The sequence below is a fragment of the Battus philenor genome, unplaced genomic scaffold (genome assembly GCF_028537555.1).
Source record: "Battus philenor isolate CCGP_79_NKW_IND1 unplaced genomic scaffold, ilBatPhil1.0.hap1 SCAF_5, whole genome shotgun sequence".
Classification (NCBI taxonomy): domain Eukaryota; kingdom Metazoa; phylum Arthropoda; class Insecta; order Lepidoptera; family Papilionidae; genus Battus; species Battus philenor.
In genome coordinates, this window is record NW_027181715.1 from 553,819 (window position 1) to 574,892 (window position 21,074).

The window sequence follows — 21,074 nt, forward strand, 5'->3', positions numbered from 1 at the left end:
ATACCAAATTCTAATAGTATTTGACAAACATAACCAATGTTTTAGATCTAAGTACACCAATACCTCACTTTGCGTCGTGGTTACGTTCCAAAAAACACGACACAAATTGAAACGCCGCAAAGTGAATTAAGATTTTCTATAGCAATCCATGTAAAGATCGAAGATAGGTTCCGGGGTTACGAAAATAATACTTTTTAAAAAGAATATTAAACAAAGTAAAAATTTAAAAAACAAAAATAATATAGTTCTGCCAATAAATAAATTGCAATAATGTTTACCTTTTTTGTAACCAGAAATAACACATAATAATTTAGATAAATTTATTATTCTCTTTAAAAAAAAGCACAACAAAATAAAACTGTATTCTAATTGCGTTGTTTTAGTTAGAAAGAAAATCCCCGAGTTTTGATGGCATGGCGCAATTAGAAACAAAAGTATTGCCATCTTTTAGAAAAAAAAAAATACCAAAAAAAAGTTAGACTCGAACCTAAAACAACGCATCCTCGAAAATATAATGACGTACAGTAAAAATTAGTACTAATTAAGCAGCGACGCAACTTCGAAAAAAAAATCAAAACGAAACGACGCAAAGCGAGGTATTAGTGTCTGTTATCATATATGGCGCTGTCGAGTTTTTATATGACATTTCCGTAAACCATTACGTTTATATTTTAACTATCTATAAATAAAATTAAATGAAATATCAAGAAATATAGATGGTTCGACGCATTAATTTTAACAGCTATTAATATATGTACATAATTTCGATACGTCAAAAAATAGTTTAAATAGGTCAAATAAATGTCATTGTGTGTATACATTAAATTTCACCTGTGGCAACAATATCCGGTGGCCAATTTGCGCAGTGTCTGAGCAAACAGAGCGAGATGCATCGGAAACTATAACTATAACTATGTATTCATTATTTTAGTGTTTACATTGTTAAAATGTTATTTTTAACTCAAAGGACGTCTTCAGTTACTAGTAAATTTAAAATAGTTTATATAGCTATAAACGGGGTCCTTACGTAGCAATCCTGATTAATTAAGTCTTGTCAAGATTTTGTTAATTACTAGTATGTAAGAAAAGGTCCAATATTTAGCCACTTCCGCACATACAGGGCCAAACACAGAGTGTCACTAATCGGTGTAACATAACTCCTGAAGATGCCCCGTGGAGGGGTGAAACACGTGTTGAGTGATTTGGCGGTGGCAGTTGTGTGATTCGCATAGTTTGTCGCATACGCATTTATCAGCGGGCTGGCGGGCGGTGCACTTTGTTGCACGAATACCACTGCATGTACGGAAGTGGCTAAACATTGGTCTCAAGGTAACGCCTGATTCCATTAAAAATTACTAGTATGCACAATTTGAATTTGGAACTCCCTTTTGTTAAACTCGTCCATCTACTTTTATATTCCTCTATCTCTGTCAGTGTTTCCTTGCTGTCTCAGATGGTTTGTATTTCATCTGCACACTGTTAATTCTGTTTATCTATCCTACTCTTTACTGGTAATCCTTACACTTCCATCCTAATATGATCCTATAATACCATATCGAGATTCTTTTATTTATTTTCCTTTCTTGAGATTTGTTGATTATATCCTGTATTTCCTCATCGATAACACGACACTTGACACGGGTTTTAAATGGCTCTTCTTTTTGGAGATATCTTCCTCTCTTTTCTCCATGTGTAGGGTAGTGTTGTTACAACTCTGGTAAACTATTTTTTCTTCCTATTCTTTTATTTCACTTTCACTTATATTACAATTTCCTTCTGTCCTTCACAATCTATATCTTTGTTAACATTCTTATCTTCTCCCTTGCATCACCTTCCTTCCATCATCATCACAGTTTTGACTTAATTTTTCAAATTCATTGACATTTTGCTATTTGTTTTAATATTTATTTCTATTTTATTAACTTTTCTTATTTACCAAACCTATAAAACCTTATTTATGATTAGCTTGGGATCTTTCTCGACCATTTTTGTCTTAGTTCTGAGTCTTATTTTTTTCTATTGTATAGTGTACTACTTTTTGGAGAATTCTAGTAATATAATGCAACTTTTTCCATCGTTTCTTCCACATCTCGACCTCGGAGTCAGACCGAAGTCCTTCATACTAGACACGGTTTCATTGTCTACAGCATTATTTTGCAGGACTTTCTAGTCGAGATTAATCCAAACAGCCTCCTTCTCTACTGACTGCTGTGGTCTCTTTAGTCCTTGCTTCGGTTGGGTATCGTACCTCTGCAGCAATAATACATCAAAGTTTTCCGTGAACTAAAGTCTCTCGTTAGAAATGATTTGTTGCCAGGTAGACAGTTGCAAAGACACTTGGATCTTCTGGTAATGTACAAATGTGTAACAAATAGTATTCTATTCTGTTCTCTGAACGTAACATGAATGTTCCAAAGCCTCTCCGTTCGTTGAATATTTAGTGCTGTCGAGAACAAACGTCGACCGACACATTCGTTCCCCTCGGTAGCGGGTTTCCGCGTGCTCCGTTCACTTTCACTGCGAACAACACGAGGGACAGTCTGCCTAAACTATCACAGCTTAATCTCAACTCCTTACCACTGTAAATTGTACTTTATCTACACATATTAAAGTGTAAATTACAATAGCAATATCTCAGTTCGTATATTGCCAGATTTGGAAGTTAGCAAATTTCGATTCAATGTCCACAGCGGTAAAGTCGGCTATAGATTGTGTTGAAATATGAAACGGCCTTGAAGGACGCATGTACGAATAATAACTAACTATTTACTTTCTATAGCGGTCAATGGTCACCGGCGGTCTGGGATTTCGGTGTTTTGACAGTAAACCGGAGATCTATCATGACGCATGTTTATTTGCGTGTTTCTATTGCCGAACTAGAAAACGCTGAATTGTCTGGAATAATATTTTCAAAATTGAAAAGGAAATGCTGTAATATAAATGTTAAGGTAAATTAAAATAAGTAAGGTTAGGTCAGTGGTTAATTACAGGCAGCGCAAGAACGATTCTCGAGTCGAACTTTGAGGAAAGGCTACTATGCCTTCCAGTAGGCTTGATGTCGATGAAGACCATAAGGATAAAAATAATATTAATCTTTCTTAGTAACAACAACTTTTTATTAAGAATGAAGTGTATGTCATTCCATACGTGGAACATGTCCAAAAACATTTTTATTTATATGTATGATGTTAATCTATTATATAGTATAATAATCCTCTAGAGCAGTGTTTTCCAACGTGGGCCCTTCGCCCCACGGGGCGGGCGGGGGGTGATTGTTTTTGTTGTTAAGAGAGCAATTAAAATTGTAAATTAACACTATTATTAGAAATAAAATTAGAAAATAAAATTAAAGATGCTAAAAAAAAACAAATGTTACCAGAAATGATCATGCGGAAAAAAAGGTGATGTGTGAAAGATTAGAAAGGAATGAATAAAAGTAAATGTAAATGATGCAAGGAAAGAGAAAAAAATATTGTGGAGAAAAGATGGAGAAAGATTAAAAAATATATATAAAAAATAAAAAAAAATTTTTTGACCCGAAACTGTAACGTCTCTGCCCCACACAAAGCAAGGGGGAACGAATAAAAAAAATAACTAGACACGAGTTTAACTCTTTCGATTTAATATAAAAAATTAATATATTACATAAGGGGTTCCGTAATAATTTTAGAAATAATAAAGTTGAATCATGGAATATAAAAGTTTGAAAAATACTGCTCCAGAGATTGTTCCATTAGATGCTGTCATAAGTTTCATATAATATATTGAAAATACTTGAAATCATATGTCTAGATTAAATACGTTATTGTATCTTGTAATTATCTACCGTTATATCTATTAATAGGGATTTAGTCTCAATTTTTTCATTGTCAACTGTTGTTTCATTATCTTAGTTCGTTTATTATATATACAAACAAAATAACCTTTAAACCGGGAAGAATATAAAAATTTAATCTTATTGCAACGTATTGTATAATATCAATAACTTTGTATTAACCTTGTAGGTTCTATATTGTATTTTGGTGATTTACCTTGTACGATTTGTAACGTAGAATCACGTCGCTTCTATGAATCTAAATTTAGACAAAGACTTATTAGTCATGTGATAATAAACCTCTCGTTATATAGGTAATGTTTCGTATAAAATCTATAAAGAAGAAATAATTTAATTTATTTAGCAAAAAAAAATTACATATCATCATCATTAAAGCCTTATGGTGTCCAATGCTGAATATAGACCTCCTACGATTTTTATATGGACTGGTTTAAAGCAAGGATATCTCACTTCATTGTAGCCCTAGGCCTTCATGTGTTCTGTTCACTGCCAATTCAACTTGCCGATTATTTGGACCACGAAGGGTTCACGGTTCATTGTTTTGTACTATTTCTTCTGATTAAACCTTATGTTTTCATAGAAATAGATTTGACTAAGATCATTAAGAAGTGGATTTTATTTATCATTTTGGCTTTCAAGTAAAATTAAGAAATAAAAAGTTCATATTGAAATATGTTTATTTATTCTTTCTATAGGATAGGATGAAGTTTGTTAAGACATCTAGTAAATAAAAATAAATTAAACAATGAATTTAGTGTAGCATCGTAAAGAGATGCTCCTGCATTCGTTAAGACGACAGTTTCACCGCATTGCAAGTATAATCAGAATGACAGGCGAATGTTTAAATTTGATAAGTACACGTGCACCGCCGCGTGCGCGTGTACTTTCACTCGACTCTGCTCGAGTACGTGACCTGCGCGCAAACCCGCGCGCCACTCTTATACATTTGCAGATTTGGTGTTTTCACTTTTCTTTGGTTTTATAGAGCAAATGTTACTTTTGAAGTGATTTATGACAGTGAATACATCTTGATTTAAACCTAGTGAAGTTAACCATGGAATTTGCTCGTGGAATGGCTCTCTAAATGGTACCAGCTATAATCCTATTACGTATTAATGACGTCACTGACATTTTGGATTTTTTTCTAGAACATACGGGTCTTTTCGAGAATAAACATGTTTGGTTCGCGCCAACCGTCATACAAGATGTTGATATTATTCAGGTATTTTTGCTTCAATAGCCAGTATTTCGCAAAACCTTTGGACACATTTTTGTACACATATATATATATATATACAACACACATATATATATATATATATATATATACACATATATATATATATGTGTGTTTGTGCAACCAATTGTTTATTTAAAACATTTGATCACCTGCCCACTAATTATTTCTGTACCACCTAAGGTTGACTAGTACAGAATGCCCAAAGGAATTAAATCCGCCTTTACCAATTTTGAAAAAAGGATTTAATAAGTAACCATATATATTATGTTTAGTATTGATGGCAGCGTTACTCTTAAAATTACCGGGCTAATTACATGTAATATTTTATTAAAAACAAATTTATTTATGCATTGAATAATTCAAAATCAAATGCAGAATTCATACCGAGACTTGATCACGATAATGTGACTCAAGATTTAGAGGACATTTAAATTTACGATAGTCGAATCAAGTGAAAGCCTTCATGGTATCAGCTCTGAATCTGTGCGTACTAAATGCCTCGTTGGGAGGGAAACGGGAGAGTGTAGAAAGGGCCCTGCATGACGACGACTCCCCACTACCGTTCCTGCCAAGAAAACATGAACGTGTCATTTCATTGTTATGCGTTGGGTCTTTATATAGAGGAATACCTGCGTGATCACTTTAAATGACTTATATGTACGATTCCAGTTTTTCTTTTAATGTAAAATATATTTAAAGTGAGGTAAAAGCCGCTTTAAAGTTTTGGAGTGGAGACCATGTATCAGCAAGCGCAGCTTAGGATATCCACCTTCAAAGTAGACAGACGACTTCCTTAAATCATCGGAAGATACTAGATGCAGGCCGCTTTCAACCAGTCATACTTAGTTACGTAAGGCAGGGTCGGGTAAGACTTCAAAACTACGTAAATAAAAACGGAGAAATTAGGAACAAATGAAAATCAAGTTATGCACGCAAGTCGTAAACCATGTAACTAAGTGATGTGATAGTTAAAACAAATCTATGTTATTTTGGGAATGCAGGAGAGATGTATGAGGAAGTCTGAATGTGAAAAGAATGCAAAGATTAACAGACATTGTGAAGAATGAAAGATGATGAAGAAAAGAAAATTGAAGCACGAGAGAAGAATCAAAAGTGAAAACATAAATTACTCTTGTAAACAAAGTCCCCGATCTCACATGTAGGTAAACGGCAGGTCCACAAAAACGTGAGCAATAAAGGAGAAGGAGGCAGTTTCTCTATTGGAAATTTGTCTGGAAGGTCTATGTCCAGCTGTAGACAAACGATGGCTGAAATGATAAGGAAAGGTAAAAGCACACACCATCACGGTTAAACCCAATAATATTTCAGAAAGTTTTTCAGTTACAATATTGAACTAACAGACGCCAGTGTTCCCAATACGCTACTATTAGTGAAAGGTAATAGGTGCTAATATGACATCGTTACTCAGCTGAATCACGAGAAGCTAAGCTGAACCAAGAGGATGGGCAGAAATGACCAGCGATCCTTGCGTACCATACCGCTCTGCGATCGCCAACCCCCCTGCCAAGCGTGGCGATTATGGTGTCTCCCCATAGATACCTTTGGAGGAGACCTATGCCTTGCAGGAGGCATCTATGGGCTGAAACGACGACGACAAAGCTGACTTATATACCGCAGTAATAAGTTATTTTATCTTAATTGATAATTTCACATTTAATACTCTGTGAGTGTGTATAAACACATTTGTTATGTTATAAATAAAATCAAGGAGAAATATATCTAAAAACGTGTAGACCATAACGAGGACATACATCGTATATTAAATGTATGATACTCTTGAAACTAATTACTTTGGTACTTTTCTTTACGAATAAAACACGGTACTGTTTAGTAGGCAGAGGTCCCTTTGAGAGTTTTCTTTGTAACATATTTGACATTGTAAAAGAAAACCAAAAAAATGTCTAATAGAAAGAAATACGTTTGTAAAATAAATAAGGATAATTATGAGTACTTAAATTTGTGTTGTCAACGCACTTAAATTTCAAGTCTGGTGATTCCGAATCCTCAGTTGAAACTAAATCCTAAAATGTTAACATCAATTCGAGAGAGTTGTGAGTTTACTAAGTGCTTCATCTCGAATTAAACTCACGTGCGACTGGCGCTACGGATTCGCTTTGTAAACCGTTCACGGTCATCGGAGCAACCTTCGGGCGTGGTGTTACGAAAGTAATAGATTTTCCTTCCGTTCGACTTGTAATAGGCGCGACGCAATCGTAGTACTGTAATACACTGTAATAACTCGAGTGCTTAAAACGTAACTCTACTACATTGAATTAAAGTTCAAATTAGCTTATCGATACTGTTATTAGATTTGTAATGGCCAATTTGATTGTATTCATTTGTAGATTAATTGCGAACGCAATGAACACTCAAGATGACACAGTTTCAATAACATGCCAACGAGTAAAATTCCGCAAAGGGTAATTGGAGTAAAGATAAAATATATTTATCGTGATAATGCTAAACCTAATTTTGAAACGCATGCCAAACGTAACGACGATTAGTAATAGGAAAAACCAATGATAATGATAATCCTTACAAGACTGCCGGTAAGAATAAGTACTTCAAGCCTTAAGAGACAAAATACTTTAATTTTCCCAGCTTGGAAAGGTCATATCAGGAAAAACAGCAGAATTCCGATAAGCAACACAACATGCTTTTCCAATAATACAAAATATATTAAACTTTAAATAGTTTGTAGAATGATTTCAGCGCTCGAAATGACTCAGGTAAATTTAAACCGAGATATCGAGCTTTGTCATAATCTATGCTCAGCAAATATCAGTCTTTCAACATCATAAAATATTACAACTTTACAATGTTGATTGTATTTCAAATTCAAAATTCAAAATGACTCAAGTAAATACTGGTACAAGATACCGAGTTTTCTCAGTGTTATCGTCCGTACCATTAGAGTATGTCGCGATTCCAGTTTTCTATTGGTACGTAACGCTAAGGCCGCGTGCCTTCTGACGTCATATCTTCCTGGTACTGAAATAGTGCGACCATTATAGCGCGGAGATATCAAAACGATGTCACGGGACACTTGGCTCGGAGCTGGCAAGGCGAAGGGCGATGCCTATTGCATAATATTCAATTGAGATATTAAAACTAAAATCAGATGTTGTCCTATAGCGGCCATTTATGATTTTAGATTCGTGTAATCTAATTTTCGAGTACATTTCAATGTGAAAAGTGTAGATTTTAAGTCTTTACGATCATGTTTTTACCTTCGTAAGGTGTGAACGAATTTGGATCATCAAAAAGTTTTATATATGACTGAAGTTACATTAAATGTATAAAAAAAATCTATCGCAGATAATTTGATGCGGGCAGCAAATGAAGAAATGAGTAGAAATAACAACGGACAGACATGTGGGAAAGTAGATAGTAGCTAGTTGCTGCAATTCCATTCTTCCTATGTATTGACCGTCCATGATTGATATTGATTGGTGTTTATATTCGCGACTTATTGCACCCAATGAGCATGCTCGCTCCCCTCGCCTCATCAAGATCCATTAGCAAGACCTATCGTATTGTTAGGAAATGAAAGTTGAATTCAAACAGACTATTTATAGAATGAGACCAGAGAAATGCAAGAGCATTCGTTCAATCTAGCTGAGAACTATATTTATGTTTCAGAATTTAATTGTAACAGTTTGGCTTATTTTTAGATTGCATCCTTGCCTGTTTTGTGAAATATAGACTTCATACTTTCCAAACAAATCCCTGTGAAATTTCCAAAGCACTGAATAATCCTTAGAGACCAACAAGAAGCCATAGTGTACGTAATCATAGAAGATATGATCATAGTGGACATAATCATAGTGGATATAAGACAATATAAAAAGATACTTGTGGAACTGATAAGTGAAAGTTTATAAACATTGAAGGTAAACAAGGAAAATTTTTATTTGTCTAAGGCAGACACGATGTTAATAAACATCACCTCTAAGATATTGAGGGAAAAACCTGAAAGAACTTCATGGAGATGGGTAAAGACAAACAAGACAGATGTAAACAAAAACATGGGTATTATAATTCTAAGGCCGGATCGCGGTAAACAAAAATAAAGATTATATAAACACGGTCGCTCCGGACTCACCTTTCTGTTAAGTAAAACAAACAAATTTGTTTGAGCGACCGCGTTACAGCATCTGCATCAGACAATGGACACAATGGCGTGCCGATCTTTTCAGTTTCAGGTCAAAGCGGCTATTCTAGACTTCTAGAATATAATTATTCCCCTGTTCAAGTAAATATATCCAGAATTTTTTTGGAAAAATGAAGTATTTTTGAATAAATTATACTTTAATATCTCACTTGCGCTGCCTACATCCAGCGACCTTGTCTTAGTCTACCAAGTGGAGAGACTCATGGTGGCCACTCGAAAACCTTTCGGCCAAAGACTGTCGGATACCCGTGCGATATGCCCTTTCAATTGCGACTTCAGAAAAGAAATTCTCATTTTTAATTCGATCTCGTAATGAATTTTCATCTATTTGGATACATTTTTATATGTCAAACTTACTCGTACATGAGCACTTGTTTGTTATGACTAGTTAACTAAATAAAAATTGATATTTAAATACTACTACATGCACAAATGTGTAATGCGTATTGTATAATTAAACCAATTGTGAATGAAACAAAAAACAATGTTTCTGTAAAAATTGTTGCTGATAGCCCGGGGGCTTTTACTAATTCCTCGGTACTAAGTTGAATTTAAAGAAAAATTACTGGACATTCTCATTCCAGGAGCATGGTAGCTCTACTACTACTGTTGTCTTTGCGACTTGGGACGGCTGCGTGGACCTCTCGGCAATCCGAGGGAGGGTCCAAATCCTCCCACGGATCGCACACGTTTGTCGCGAATTAGAGGAAAGGGGGCTGCCCACCGATACGAATGTTTTAAATTTTCTGAAGAACGTTTAAATTCAGTTACAGAGAGTTACACAACCCTTTTTACATAACATTATTGGTTTGATCAAAGAAAGAAATGACTATGAGGTATAGCGTGAATCAACACTAGTTTGATAGAAGTCAGTAAATTCCAGTGCAGAAATCGCACTGCAGATGTCGCTTGCATTTTCTTTTCAATTGCACTGCATCTTTGTACACTACGACGCGCCATCACCTGCATTGCTCTTGATGCAATTGAGCTCGTCTGATTGGTAAATTGCCTGCATCAATGCTCTTCCTACAATATCGTTGTTCCCACGTCTAGAAGTGTCATCTTATTGCGCTACGTCAAACTATTCTAGCCTGTGTTCATTTTATAAGCCATCAATGCCGGGACTCGTGTTCAATGTCAACTTTCAAACTCAGGATCTAATCTATCAACTCAAAAATAAATTATTCGTTGATATAGTACCGTATAAGAAGTAAATGATAATGCAATTTAAATATCGAAAACAATATGGAAACAAAATTTATATACACTACGATTTTTTATGTCATTGTTATGTTTTTTATTTGCTGTTAAGGATTAGGTTTACCTACTCAGTGTGTTCCCGAGACCAGATTTATTGTTGCTTAAACATCATTACAAATTAATAACACATGGATTTTGGCAAGAAACCGATCAACATATCAACTCGCTTGTATCAGATCGGAAGGACTGAAGTAATAAATCGATCGTAAATTTTTTTGTTAAATTTAGTATCGCGCAAGGTTTATATTCGCTTGGCAAGCCGGTGAGGTTGCTCGCCGTCAAGTGCAGATATTGGAGCAGTGCCCTCACGAGCGCGCCGCCTCCGACCTTGCGTTGGAACAACTTTTCACCCGGAACTCTGAGACGCGGTTTTTATTGTCACTGTGCCTCTGAATTTTATACTGTGTGCCCTTATCCGGACCTTGGTTTTGTAATAAACACTCAATGCATTCTGTATTGTTGTCTCCTATTGTTAAAACAATCTATTTTTATATCAGCGTTCTTCGTATAGACCAACTGACATATTTGATCTAAAGATATATGAAATTTCATTTTCTTAAATGGTTTATTCAAGGTGTATAAAGTATTAATTGCATACAATACACTAAATAACTAGACTGTTATCAATCTTCTTCTTCTTTTCAGCCTATCAGACGCCCTCTGGAAGGCATAGACCTCCCTCAAAGATCGCAACCTTGACTGAGACGTCACTTTTTCGAAATGATACAAACGTTTAGTAATATTATATTGAAACTACTATAATTACAGTTTTAACTATTATTGTCGAAATAGATTTCAATTATTTTAATATAGAAGATGTAGCTAAAAAGAAAGCAAATGAGGTGAATTTATACTTTTTAAATGGTTACGTTTTAGATGGATGAGAAAATATTGCGGGTATAAATATAAATCAGAAAAATAATCTAAGATCATAGATAAAGCTTCTCCAAGTTTTTGATAAGGTATTTCTAGCTCTTAGTAGGCATTTTACATTACTGTCATTCCACTTACATCTTTGTTTATATTCTAGAAGGAAGATACTCCTTTTATTGCAAAAGAATTAGTTGGAAGCAATCTATATTTTTTTAAGTTTTGTTACTATTGTTAGTATAGAAGACTTTTCTAGATTTTAGACTTTGTGTCATATACCATCACGTGTGCTACAGTAGACAGATGTAACTTGTCTATCTAATTTCAGATCTAATTATGTGTTATTATATTTACAAGGTAAGGTTATATATTCACGCTAAGTGTCTAACCTAACCCACGATGTTTAAATGCTACAATACACAAATTGGTATTGGAAAAGCAGTCTAGATATAACAGATGGTTAAAAACAGAGCTATTCTCTGCGGCCTAGGCAATTGAAGAAATAGTACGAGGTAAATCTACTTTCGGCGGTTTTTAAACAACTGAAGAAGCGATAGGAGATAGGGTATTTTTCTCCAGTCCAGACCACTGAGAAATAGCCGACAGACAATAAAAAAAAAACAATAGGAAATGATGCCATTCTTTGTGGTTATGATAATTGAAGAGGCAGTAAAAGATGGTGCTATAAATTGTGGTTCAAACAATTGCTGATCAAAACTGTTAGTCAGACAGTTAAATAGTTTGTAGAAGATGTAGCTATTATCTGTGGTTAAGACAACTAAAGAGGCAGAAGCAGATGAAGCTATTCTCTGTGGGTCAGACAATGGAAGAGGTGAAGAGGCAGTAGGAAATGAACCAATTCTTTGTGGTTCAGATAACTTAATAAGACAACAATTCGCAGCAGTCCAAACTATTAATGTACCTGTTTGAGGCGGAGTAATCTCCGCGTTGTTTTCCATCTTAAAACATGACGTATATATATAAAATTGTCGAGATCGACGGGACCTTGGCTTACGAATTGAGCCGGCCTGGTACGAGGTCGCGGCGCGCATGTGTGCGTGTGTTTACGTGCGTTTTTATTCGTATGTGTGCCGTTTGGCGTCGGCCTGATTGAATTATAGGTCGGTGCGAATAAACGAATTTATCTGTCCTTGACACATTGAGCCAGTTAGCAGTACAAGAGTCCAGGGAATTAGGCTGCACTCTGAGAACTTTTTACGCATTAGACGTATTCCGAAAGTTGAACTTACAGTTCTTTATAAACGTACCGTTAGAACTAAAGGAAATACACAAGTTCCAGGTGTTTTTAGTAAAATAATAACTTTAAACAAATCGATCAAAAATCTATTTGACAATCTAGCAAAGTAAACAAAAAAATTAACAACATTTTTATTAACTTTAAAAAAAGAAATGAAAGTGTTAATATCTGTTCTGTCTGTGGATTCAAGATGGTCGAAATAAATTATAAGAACGCATTAATCATGTCAAAATCTTGCTATTTTATAGACAACGACAATTTAAATATTTAGCTGACATTTCAGCAAAGAGGTTGACAATTCTTTCGAGGAATTCGCTAGAGTTATACTCTATTATAATGCTCTATAATATTAATAATAACGATATTCGTTTCAATTAAACTATATGTTGCATATATCCAGTACACGTAGACGCGACGTAAAAATAGTATATGAACTCTTTGGTCATATTATAAAAGAAAAAAAACTAATTTAAAGTGTTTTAATTTATCTATATAATATATTTTATGAAACAAACCAATTTAAGACTTTTATATTAATAGTTTAGGAAAGAATTGAAACAGAATATCCGTGTAAGCCTTTTCTAGAGTATGACGTAATTGATTAGAGTAGTGCGTAACCATCGAAGGCTGTACCGTCGCTATAAGCATCCAATGATGGTAATGTGGTGGTGTGATTCAAGAAATATGTTTATTTGTAAAAGAAATTCGGAAAGTCATAGGTCAAAGTATCAGGTACGTGGAAACAGAGCTCCAAGGTTGCGCCACATCATGGGTTTTCAAATTACATGAAAGGTCAACAAGGATAAACATATCTTTTTCCGTGTTAATATTTAGTATGCTTATTCACTGAAGGGTCTTCGTACTTATACGGTAAATTGTCACGTCACATTGCCGCCGGTTTTTTTCCATTCGAATTAAGGGTATAGCGGTTTCAACTTGTCGGTCTAGCTTAGATAGACGGATATTTTTTAAGCCTTGTAAAATTGATCCTCTCACAATATCCTTATCCTTTGCAATACAATTGATTAATAACAACCAACGTTTCAAATCATCGTTATCATTATTTAATACGTATGACGTTCCCTGTTGGACATAAGCCTCCCCCATAGATTTACAATAGAACCGGTTAAAAGCTGTCTGTATCCTTTTTTAGACTTCCTTAACAAGATAGTCTGTCTCTTACGAGTCAACAGTCTGCGCTGCGCTTGCGCCGATCTGTTGTTTCCACTCCTTAACTACCATACTACTTTTCACTACTACTAACAACCGTAAATGAACAGTTTTTACATTATACAGTACAGTTATTCATTATATTCTATTATTTTCTCGTCGTTTCAGCCCATAGACTGCCACAGCAAGGCATAGGTCTCCTCCAAAAATATCTAGGGGATATACGATAATTGCCACACTTGATTGGCGGCTTGGCTTACACATTGCAATATTACAATACGCAGTGGACACTGCTGCCCATCCTCTGGAAATTTATTTGTGAATGTAAGAAAGTGTGAATATATAAAAATAAATAAAAATGTAGCATCTGTTTGTAATATAAAAAACGCTTTTCACTCTACATGCACACGAATATATACGGTACTTATACCAAAATATCATTATTTTAAAACTTTATTTTAAAATATAAAATTCTGTTTGTTTCGACTTATACTGGCAGGTAGCTGATGTAATAAGGAGTTACTTTGCCTTCTTTGGTTTCATAAAAATTCTTAAATGAAAAAAAAAACTAAAGAAAGTAGATATTTTTTTGTTAAATTCAACGTGGGCAAGTTGCGGCACGGCTAGTTATATATAAGATTGTATCTCGGGAATCAATCTCGCGATTTACGATCGAAATTCTCAGTCCCTACCACTGGGCTACCACTACTCAATATATGCTTCCATATGTCATTAAAATTATCACAGGGAGGCATAGAAACAAAAATTTAACACTTGATAGAATCACAACGATGTAATTATTTGAATTCAATTACTAAAAACAATAATCGATTTGATGTCAATGTAATTAAGTGCAGTATGCTTTGCTGAAGGTGTATTCTTTGGAAGATCTACGTATCCTTCTTCGTACAGCCGAACAAATTTGAATGAGCAAGTCAATGCATCTATATATCTTTTTAAATTTATTTTGGTTGTATGTACATAGTTTGATAAAGTTAGCAACCCTGTGATGTGAATGTAACTCTATCACTCTCTTACTACAACAAAAAAGTAGAGACAAAAAGTAGTGATGGTTTGAAAGTAAAAATTAATCAAATATCTACTTACGAAAACTTTGGACATCGCAAAGGAAACATTGAAGATATGGACTTAGTTTTTAATGATGATATATGAAAGGCACATGCAGTTGAAACGTTCCTCGATTTTGTAGACGGATGTAACGCAGTAATGGAAAATCTATTCATTAAATAGATTAGGATGGTCAATAAAAACGTTGATGATTTTTGAAGGAAATAGCATTGTTAATGGTAGGCCGTTTAAAATGTTTGAATTTAAATTTGATCTTATGATTTTCTCGTTACGACTTCTGTTAGTGATCAATGAGTATTGTGAGCTCTTTGTAGATCAGCACGAGTTCGAAAACCTTGTAGCTATATTGTAAGTTAGAGATGTGATTAGATTTCTAAGAGGAATACATAGAAAATTATTACTTACCAGACAATTCTTTGGCATTTTATAACAATGGAAGTACTGTTTGAATTTGAACACATTAGGTGTGATGTCACCCGCTCAGCGCCGACCACCTGGAACAAATAGATAATATTACTACAAAGTCTACTATTGTAAATGATTATAAAGTGATACAAATACTTGGTAATGAATTGCTCTAACTAGAATATATTGAAGAAATTGTAGGATGTGATCTCAAATAAAAAATAGCTCTTACAGCCATTGACGAATGCCTAAGGACTTCAATTTGATGAAATAGTAAGAGACATATACAAATTATTATTAAATGATTTAAAGTCGAAAATCTATCATCACGTCAACCAAGGTCCAATGTAAACATAGGCCTATTCCAAATAACGCCTCAATTTTTTTCTTTTTTAAACAGTTAAGAGTCCATACCTAAATATTGCTTAAGCATCCGATCGTATTTATATATGGATACGGTACATCGATAAGTTTAGACGGTATACCGAAACAGCCTGTCCAATATTATGGGTGTAACTGTCTTTGACCACGTAAATATCGATCGCAGACCTGATGTGACCCCAAAGTGTATAGATATCTTCTAAAAATGATATCACGCCAGTCTTTGAGCGTCAATTAAGTTTAATATTAAAACTATCGAAGCGGTCGTTCTCATGCAATGCCCTCGACTAAGCGGTTCACATGTGACGTCATCATCAGTCCTGTGACCTCTTACAGTCAATAATTGATTGGGAATTGAAACTAGTCTCAATTGCATTAAGAACTACAATAGCTTGAACTTTACATTGATATCAATGTTAGCGCCTTTTACGGGATTTTTTTTTATTTTCACAGACATGCGTCAAAGGTATTTCCTATTCCAGTAATATAACGGTTTTCTATGGTCATTCAAATACATGTTGCATGGTATTGATATTGTATTGTGATGTTTTTGCTGTTAGTCCTAAGGTTTTTACAGACTCATCGGAAATGAGTTCACGGAACGTAAGGGTCCGTGAACTGTACTAAAAAATCTGAAGCACTCGGATTTACGAACCTACATTAGACACTGATGGAGGATGAGGCAGTAAAGACAAGGCTTTCGTGGTCGTGTTAGTGTTGCTGTTTGTATAGTGAGTGTAGAGTGAATTAAAAATGAAAAAATTTGGGGTACAGCGTCGACCACTCGGTGATCTAAGGAAGGATATTGATCCTACCTCAGATTGCCCACGCTGTTTGCGATCGCGGCGTCGGGAGGCCGATGCCGTTTACGTGATGGACGGTGAAGAGTGTTATGATTGGCTTTTGAGGAGCGCACACGTTTTATTGTGCGTTGAGCAGTCGTCAGTGGATATGTTTGCGCTTGAGTTGTGAGTGTCTGAAGCGTGTGATGTGTTGTGATTGGATTGCAGAAACCCTGCTATAGGATCCGTAAGTACATCTGACGCCTTACGAGATTTCTGGAGGAGGTGCTGGAAGAGTAGCGAGTGGAGTTCGCTATGAGGGGGTTGGGATAGGAAGAGGCCTTCTCAAAGTATGCTTTACGGATGCCTGGAACAACTCTTGATATTACATGTTTAATATACAATAAAATTATAATAAGCATGTGTATATTTGAAGCAACGGAATTTATTACTCGAGTTACGTGATGTATGAGGGCACTTGTATTTGAGTGCGTTATCTTAAGGATCTTATATCAATAGGTGATAACACGGAGTGCGGCGAGCATCAGGGGCGTTCTTCACGCGACCCTCATCGCCTTCGATAAGCAGTGGAACCTCGCCCTTAGCGACGTCCTGGAGGTCTGGAAGAGGAAATCAGTAAAGAAGAGGAAGATACCGCCCTGTATGGGTAAGTGTCTGTTGCTTCAAGCCTCTTGCTATTGCAATGAATTAAAATTACGAATTTAAAATGTGTTTTATCTAAACAACATATGTAGTTACTACTAGTAATTATTTATTTATGTTATAAATAAAAATAATTTATGTACGAAATATGGAAACAATTTATTTCAATTTGAGTATAGAACTCTCATTGATTAATTTCTTGAGATTCTATGGGGTTTCAGCTTGCTTCTATACAACTATAATACCTTGCGAAGCAGAGCAGAGTCAAGAATAAAATAAATTAAAAATAAATAGATAATAATTTGACGACCAATAAGAGTTCTATTAATCGTTCCAATGTTGAATAAAATATTTTTTTCTTTAAGTATGGCATAAACCTCTCCTGTAATTTAAAATCTCTTATGTCTTCGATTTTTATTAGTAATTAGAATTAACTAAAAAAGTAGTCTTGGAGCAGTTTTAAATAATTCCTAATTGATGTTTCCTGGATGTATTTACGTATATCATGCCAACCTTTGTACATACGATTTTGTGGAAACTGACCTGTTGTTGAAACGAGTAGAGATAGCCCAGTGATAGAGGAATGAGATTTGCGATCGTAGGTCGCGGGTTCAATTTACGATATATAATATTATAGAAGTCTCACATTGTGTACTACTTATGTAGCATCGCAATGCCTATTATCAATTTTTCAGAGGATAGGCAGCAGCGTCCACTGCTTATCATAATACCACACTGAGATCTTCACCCCCCCCCCCCCCCCAAGCGAAGCGATTATGGTATAACCCCCATAGATATCTCTAGTCGAGGCCTTTTCCTTTCATGTGAAACCATGTGTTGTTATAATAAATTAAAATATAAATGAAATAGTTTCCTTTTACAATTGTGGCGATGTCGTGTAATATTGACGCTGAAATTTTTGATTGAGGCGCTAGCGAGGTCAAAGGCAAACGGAGGGAACATTACATCTAGAGTATTAATACGTAATAGAACTCTAAATTTGCATTGTTATTAAAGGTTACTTCTGATTTTATTTTACTTGTAAAAGCGGTAGCAGTTGAAAAGGAAAGATACCTATGACCTAAGATCACTAGGAATGTGGTGCTGAAGGAAAACTCTATGGAGGTTTATTAAAATATCTTGTATCACAGGAGTTCCAGTGCCGAAGGGTACAGCTGCGAAGCTATGCGGTGTACCTGTTGTGACGGAGACGCCATTGGGAAAAGGCGTGTGGGAGTGTACCAGACATATACCGCAGCTGATGGTGCGCGGTGAGCATGTGGTGTTGGTTAACATTGTGGAACGGTGAGGAGTACATTACGTGACGTCATCGATCAAGAGTCTCCATATAATATTTAAGTTAGCAAATGTAACGGTGATTACTTTCAATTAAGGTGTTATTTTTAAAGAAATGGGGGCTCAGGTATGAAATATCCTGAAAAGGAAGTTGGATTTCATATAGTAAACCTCTATAGTCCTGAGTACTTTGCTAAAGTCAGGCATATCTCGAGGAAATTTCTACCAGCTTCAGCACCTTCGGTGTGCTACAATAACTGAAAAAGGACGAAGAACTTCAAGCAGCTGATTAACGCTCCCACCCTCATCGCTCTCAAATTTGAGCCCCCTTTTTGTATCCGACGAGATAATAAATAAGTTCCTAAAGAAAAATGATATACATATTTCTGATCAATTTCTTTTGTAACAAATTATTAATAAGTCAATATTGTATAAGTATGATAAATTTTTTTTTTTAAAAATTTACTGCATTTTAATACACTTTTTGTACATTTGTTTAAATTTACACAAAACAAATGTTGATAAATTTACAATATTTTGGTCTTACGACATTTAGTGCTGTACGTATGCCTGAATAGATTAGACAAAGCAGAGTTTTATTTTTAACACAACCATTGTATGTAGTATACCGGAGTAGTACTATCTATTGTAATATCATAGATAAAATAAATAATATATAATTATTTGTGTTTTATTTACATATCTAATTTATTTATTTACATAAGGTTAGTAAAGATGGATAGAGAAAATAAGTATTTTATGCTCGCATGTAAAAGTCGATGAGAAAACGCTACTGAGTTTGTTGTTTGGTAGAAGACCCAGACTTGCGATTGTATGTAGCAGGTTCGATTCAAGGAACACAATCTTATATAATTCACGCCCTGCAATAATTATATGGGATTGCCACTACTCACTAACAAGTTTCCAGAGGATGGGCAGCAGTGTTCGTACAATAATACCATACAGCGATCACCAATCCGCCTGAAAAGCGTATCGATTATGGTATGTGTTCCCATAGATATCTTTTGGGGTGATGATGAAACCGTTTAATTTTTGGCTGACTGCGTTGTTTAGAAAGAGAAAACATAGTTTTCGTATATTTTCATGGTAATTAGTAAATGTTTTTTATGGGATTAAGGTTTATTTTACCCGTACGTTTTTTATGGTGTTACAGAAAATAATTATTCTTAATTAGATTCTTGGAAATGTAGACGTAAGTATATACAGTGGAGTATAGCTAATGTTTTCCTACCCCCGGAGCCGTGGGCGTGATTGGACGCCGGCCAGGGTGCGACGCTCCCGTCCACCGGCTGCTCTCAGTAATCGAACCACGCTTATAAATAGACAGGCAGTTCATGTCACTCTTCCATAAAAAAACCATACTGAAGTTCATTAATATTTTCTTTATAAAAGAAAGAAAAGCCATTACATTATCCTCGCGTCTTGATAATTTGGTCTTGATAATTCGACAAAAATATGACGCGACACCACCGGCATCGCGATGTGAACAGGTTAAAAATTACCGCCAAATATGGCGTCCGTTGCATCGTAATTGACAGCTGCCACTGGCCACTTTGTTTTTTTCCGCGGGAAAAAAAATCGGCAATTCGAATTTCGAACCGCGGCGTGAAAGCACGCGGTGGGACGCGCAGTCGGACCGCGGCGCGCGAGGTCGACGCACGGTCGCCGGCGGTCATCAGCGGGAGCGACGCCCGCGCCCGGGAACGAGTGAAAATGGAAAAACAATTGTTTCGAACAATGCGTAGGTTCACAGCTTCCGCATAGGGGCGTTTATGGGCGACCGTTTCCCTTTGCAATATCTGAACGCGGTGAAACGTTTCGAAGCGTCGCTTTGTCGATATACCCATGAAAACGTTTACTACGTCCAAGAAATTGAAAGAAACCAAACATATGTTATATCAATTCCTGCAATATTTTAAAATTAGAACGTTCGTGCGGGATTACGCACTCATTTTTTATTTGTACCTGATTTTCTGACACGGCCATTGACATGATGTCTTGAATCATATCCATTTAAACTAAATATAAGTAACCACAACTCGTACAGCAGCAATACGACAAAGTCATACGTTTTAAATGTTCACTTTTAACTACGAACATATTAATTGGACTGCTAAACGGAATAATCTTGAAATTTACCCTAATTTATAAAAGACTTCGAGATCTATTCAGCTAAATATAACCGGAAAAGAGGTTTAAACCTTCCTCCGATAACAGAGTATATACCAATTACTCAATATAATTTAGGCGTCACATCTCATGTAGTTTTTTACGAACTACCTCCGACAAAGTTGCAAAAGCCAGAAAGGCTTACATCAATTGAATATAGATAATTACAAGAGATACTTCCCTTCCATGTAGTAAAGTGATCAATGCCTCCATAACCACTACCATAATCATCCTACTCTGCTTGCGATCTACGTAGTAAATAATTCAATTGAAAGGTAATTTAATAAAAAAAACCATTACAACCACTTGAATCTATAACTATATAAACCTTTTATATATGGTCATAAGATATGTAATTTTTTTTATTGTAACCGCAATAAACATGTGAGCCTTCGGTGTTCATATACGCGGAGTGATAGATCGATGAAGGCAGTTAGGTT

At 35.3% G+C, this 21,074-nt stretch overlaps 2 protein-coding genes across 3 annotated transcripts in view; one reads left to right on the forward strand and one right to left on the reverse strand.

The window, feature by feature from the left end:
• LOC137929971 (ecdysone-induced protein 74EF-like) overlaps positions 1–15,406 on the reverse strand; it is a 188,403-nt gene extending 172,997 nt beyond the window's left edge. For both annotated transcript variants that reach the window (XM_068773133.1, XM_068773132.1), the window contains exon 1: positions 15,323–15,406. The gene's annotated coding sequence lies outside the window, so the exon portion shown is untranslated. The remainder of the gene's footprint in view (positions 1–15,322) is intronic.
• Positions 1–18,882, forward strand: part of Lsm11 (U6 snRNA-associated Sm-like protein LSm11) — a 45,971-nt gene extending 27,089 nt beyond the window's left edge. Inside the window, exons 3-4 of the mRNA XM_068773135.1 lie at positions 17,005–17,152; positions 18,300–18,882. Coding sequence (XP_068629236.1) covers positions 17,005–17,152; positions 18,300–18,457 — 306 coding nt within the window. The 3' untranslated portion in view covers positions 18,458–18,882. The remainder of the gene's footprint in view (positions 1–17,004; positions 17,153–18,299) is intronic.
• Positions 18,883–21,074: the final 2,192 nt, after the last annotated feature.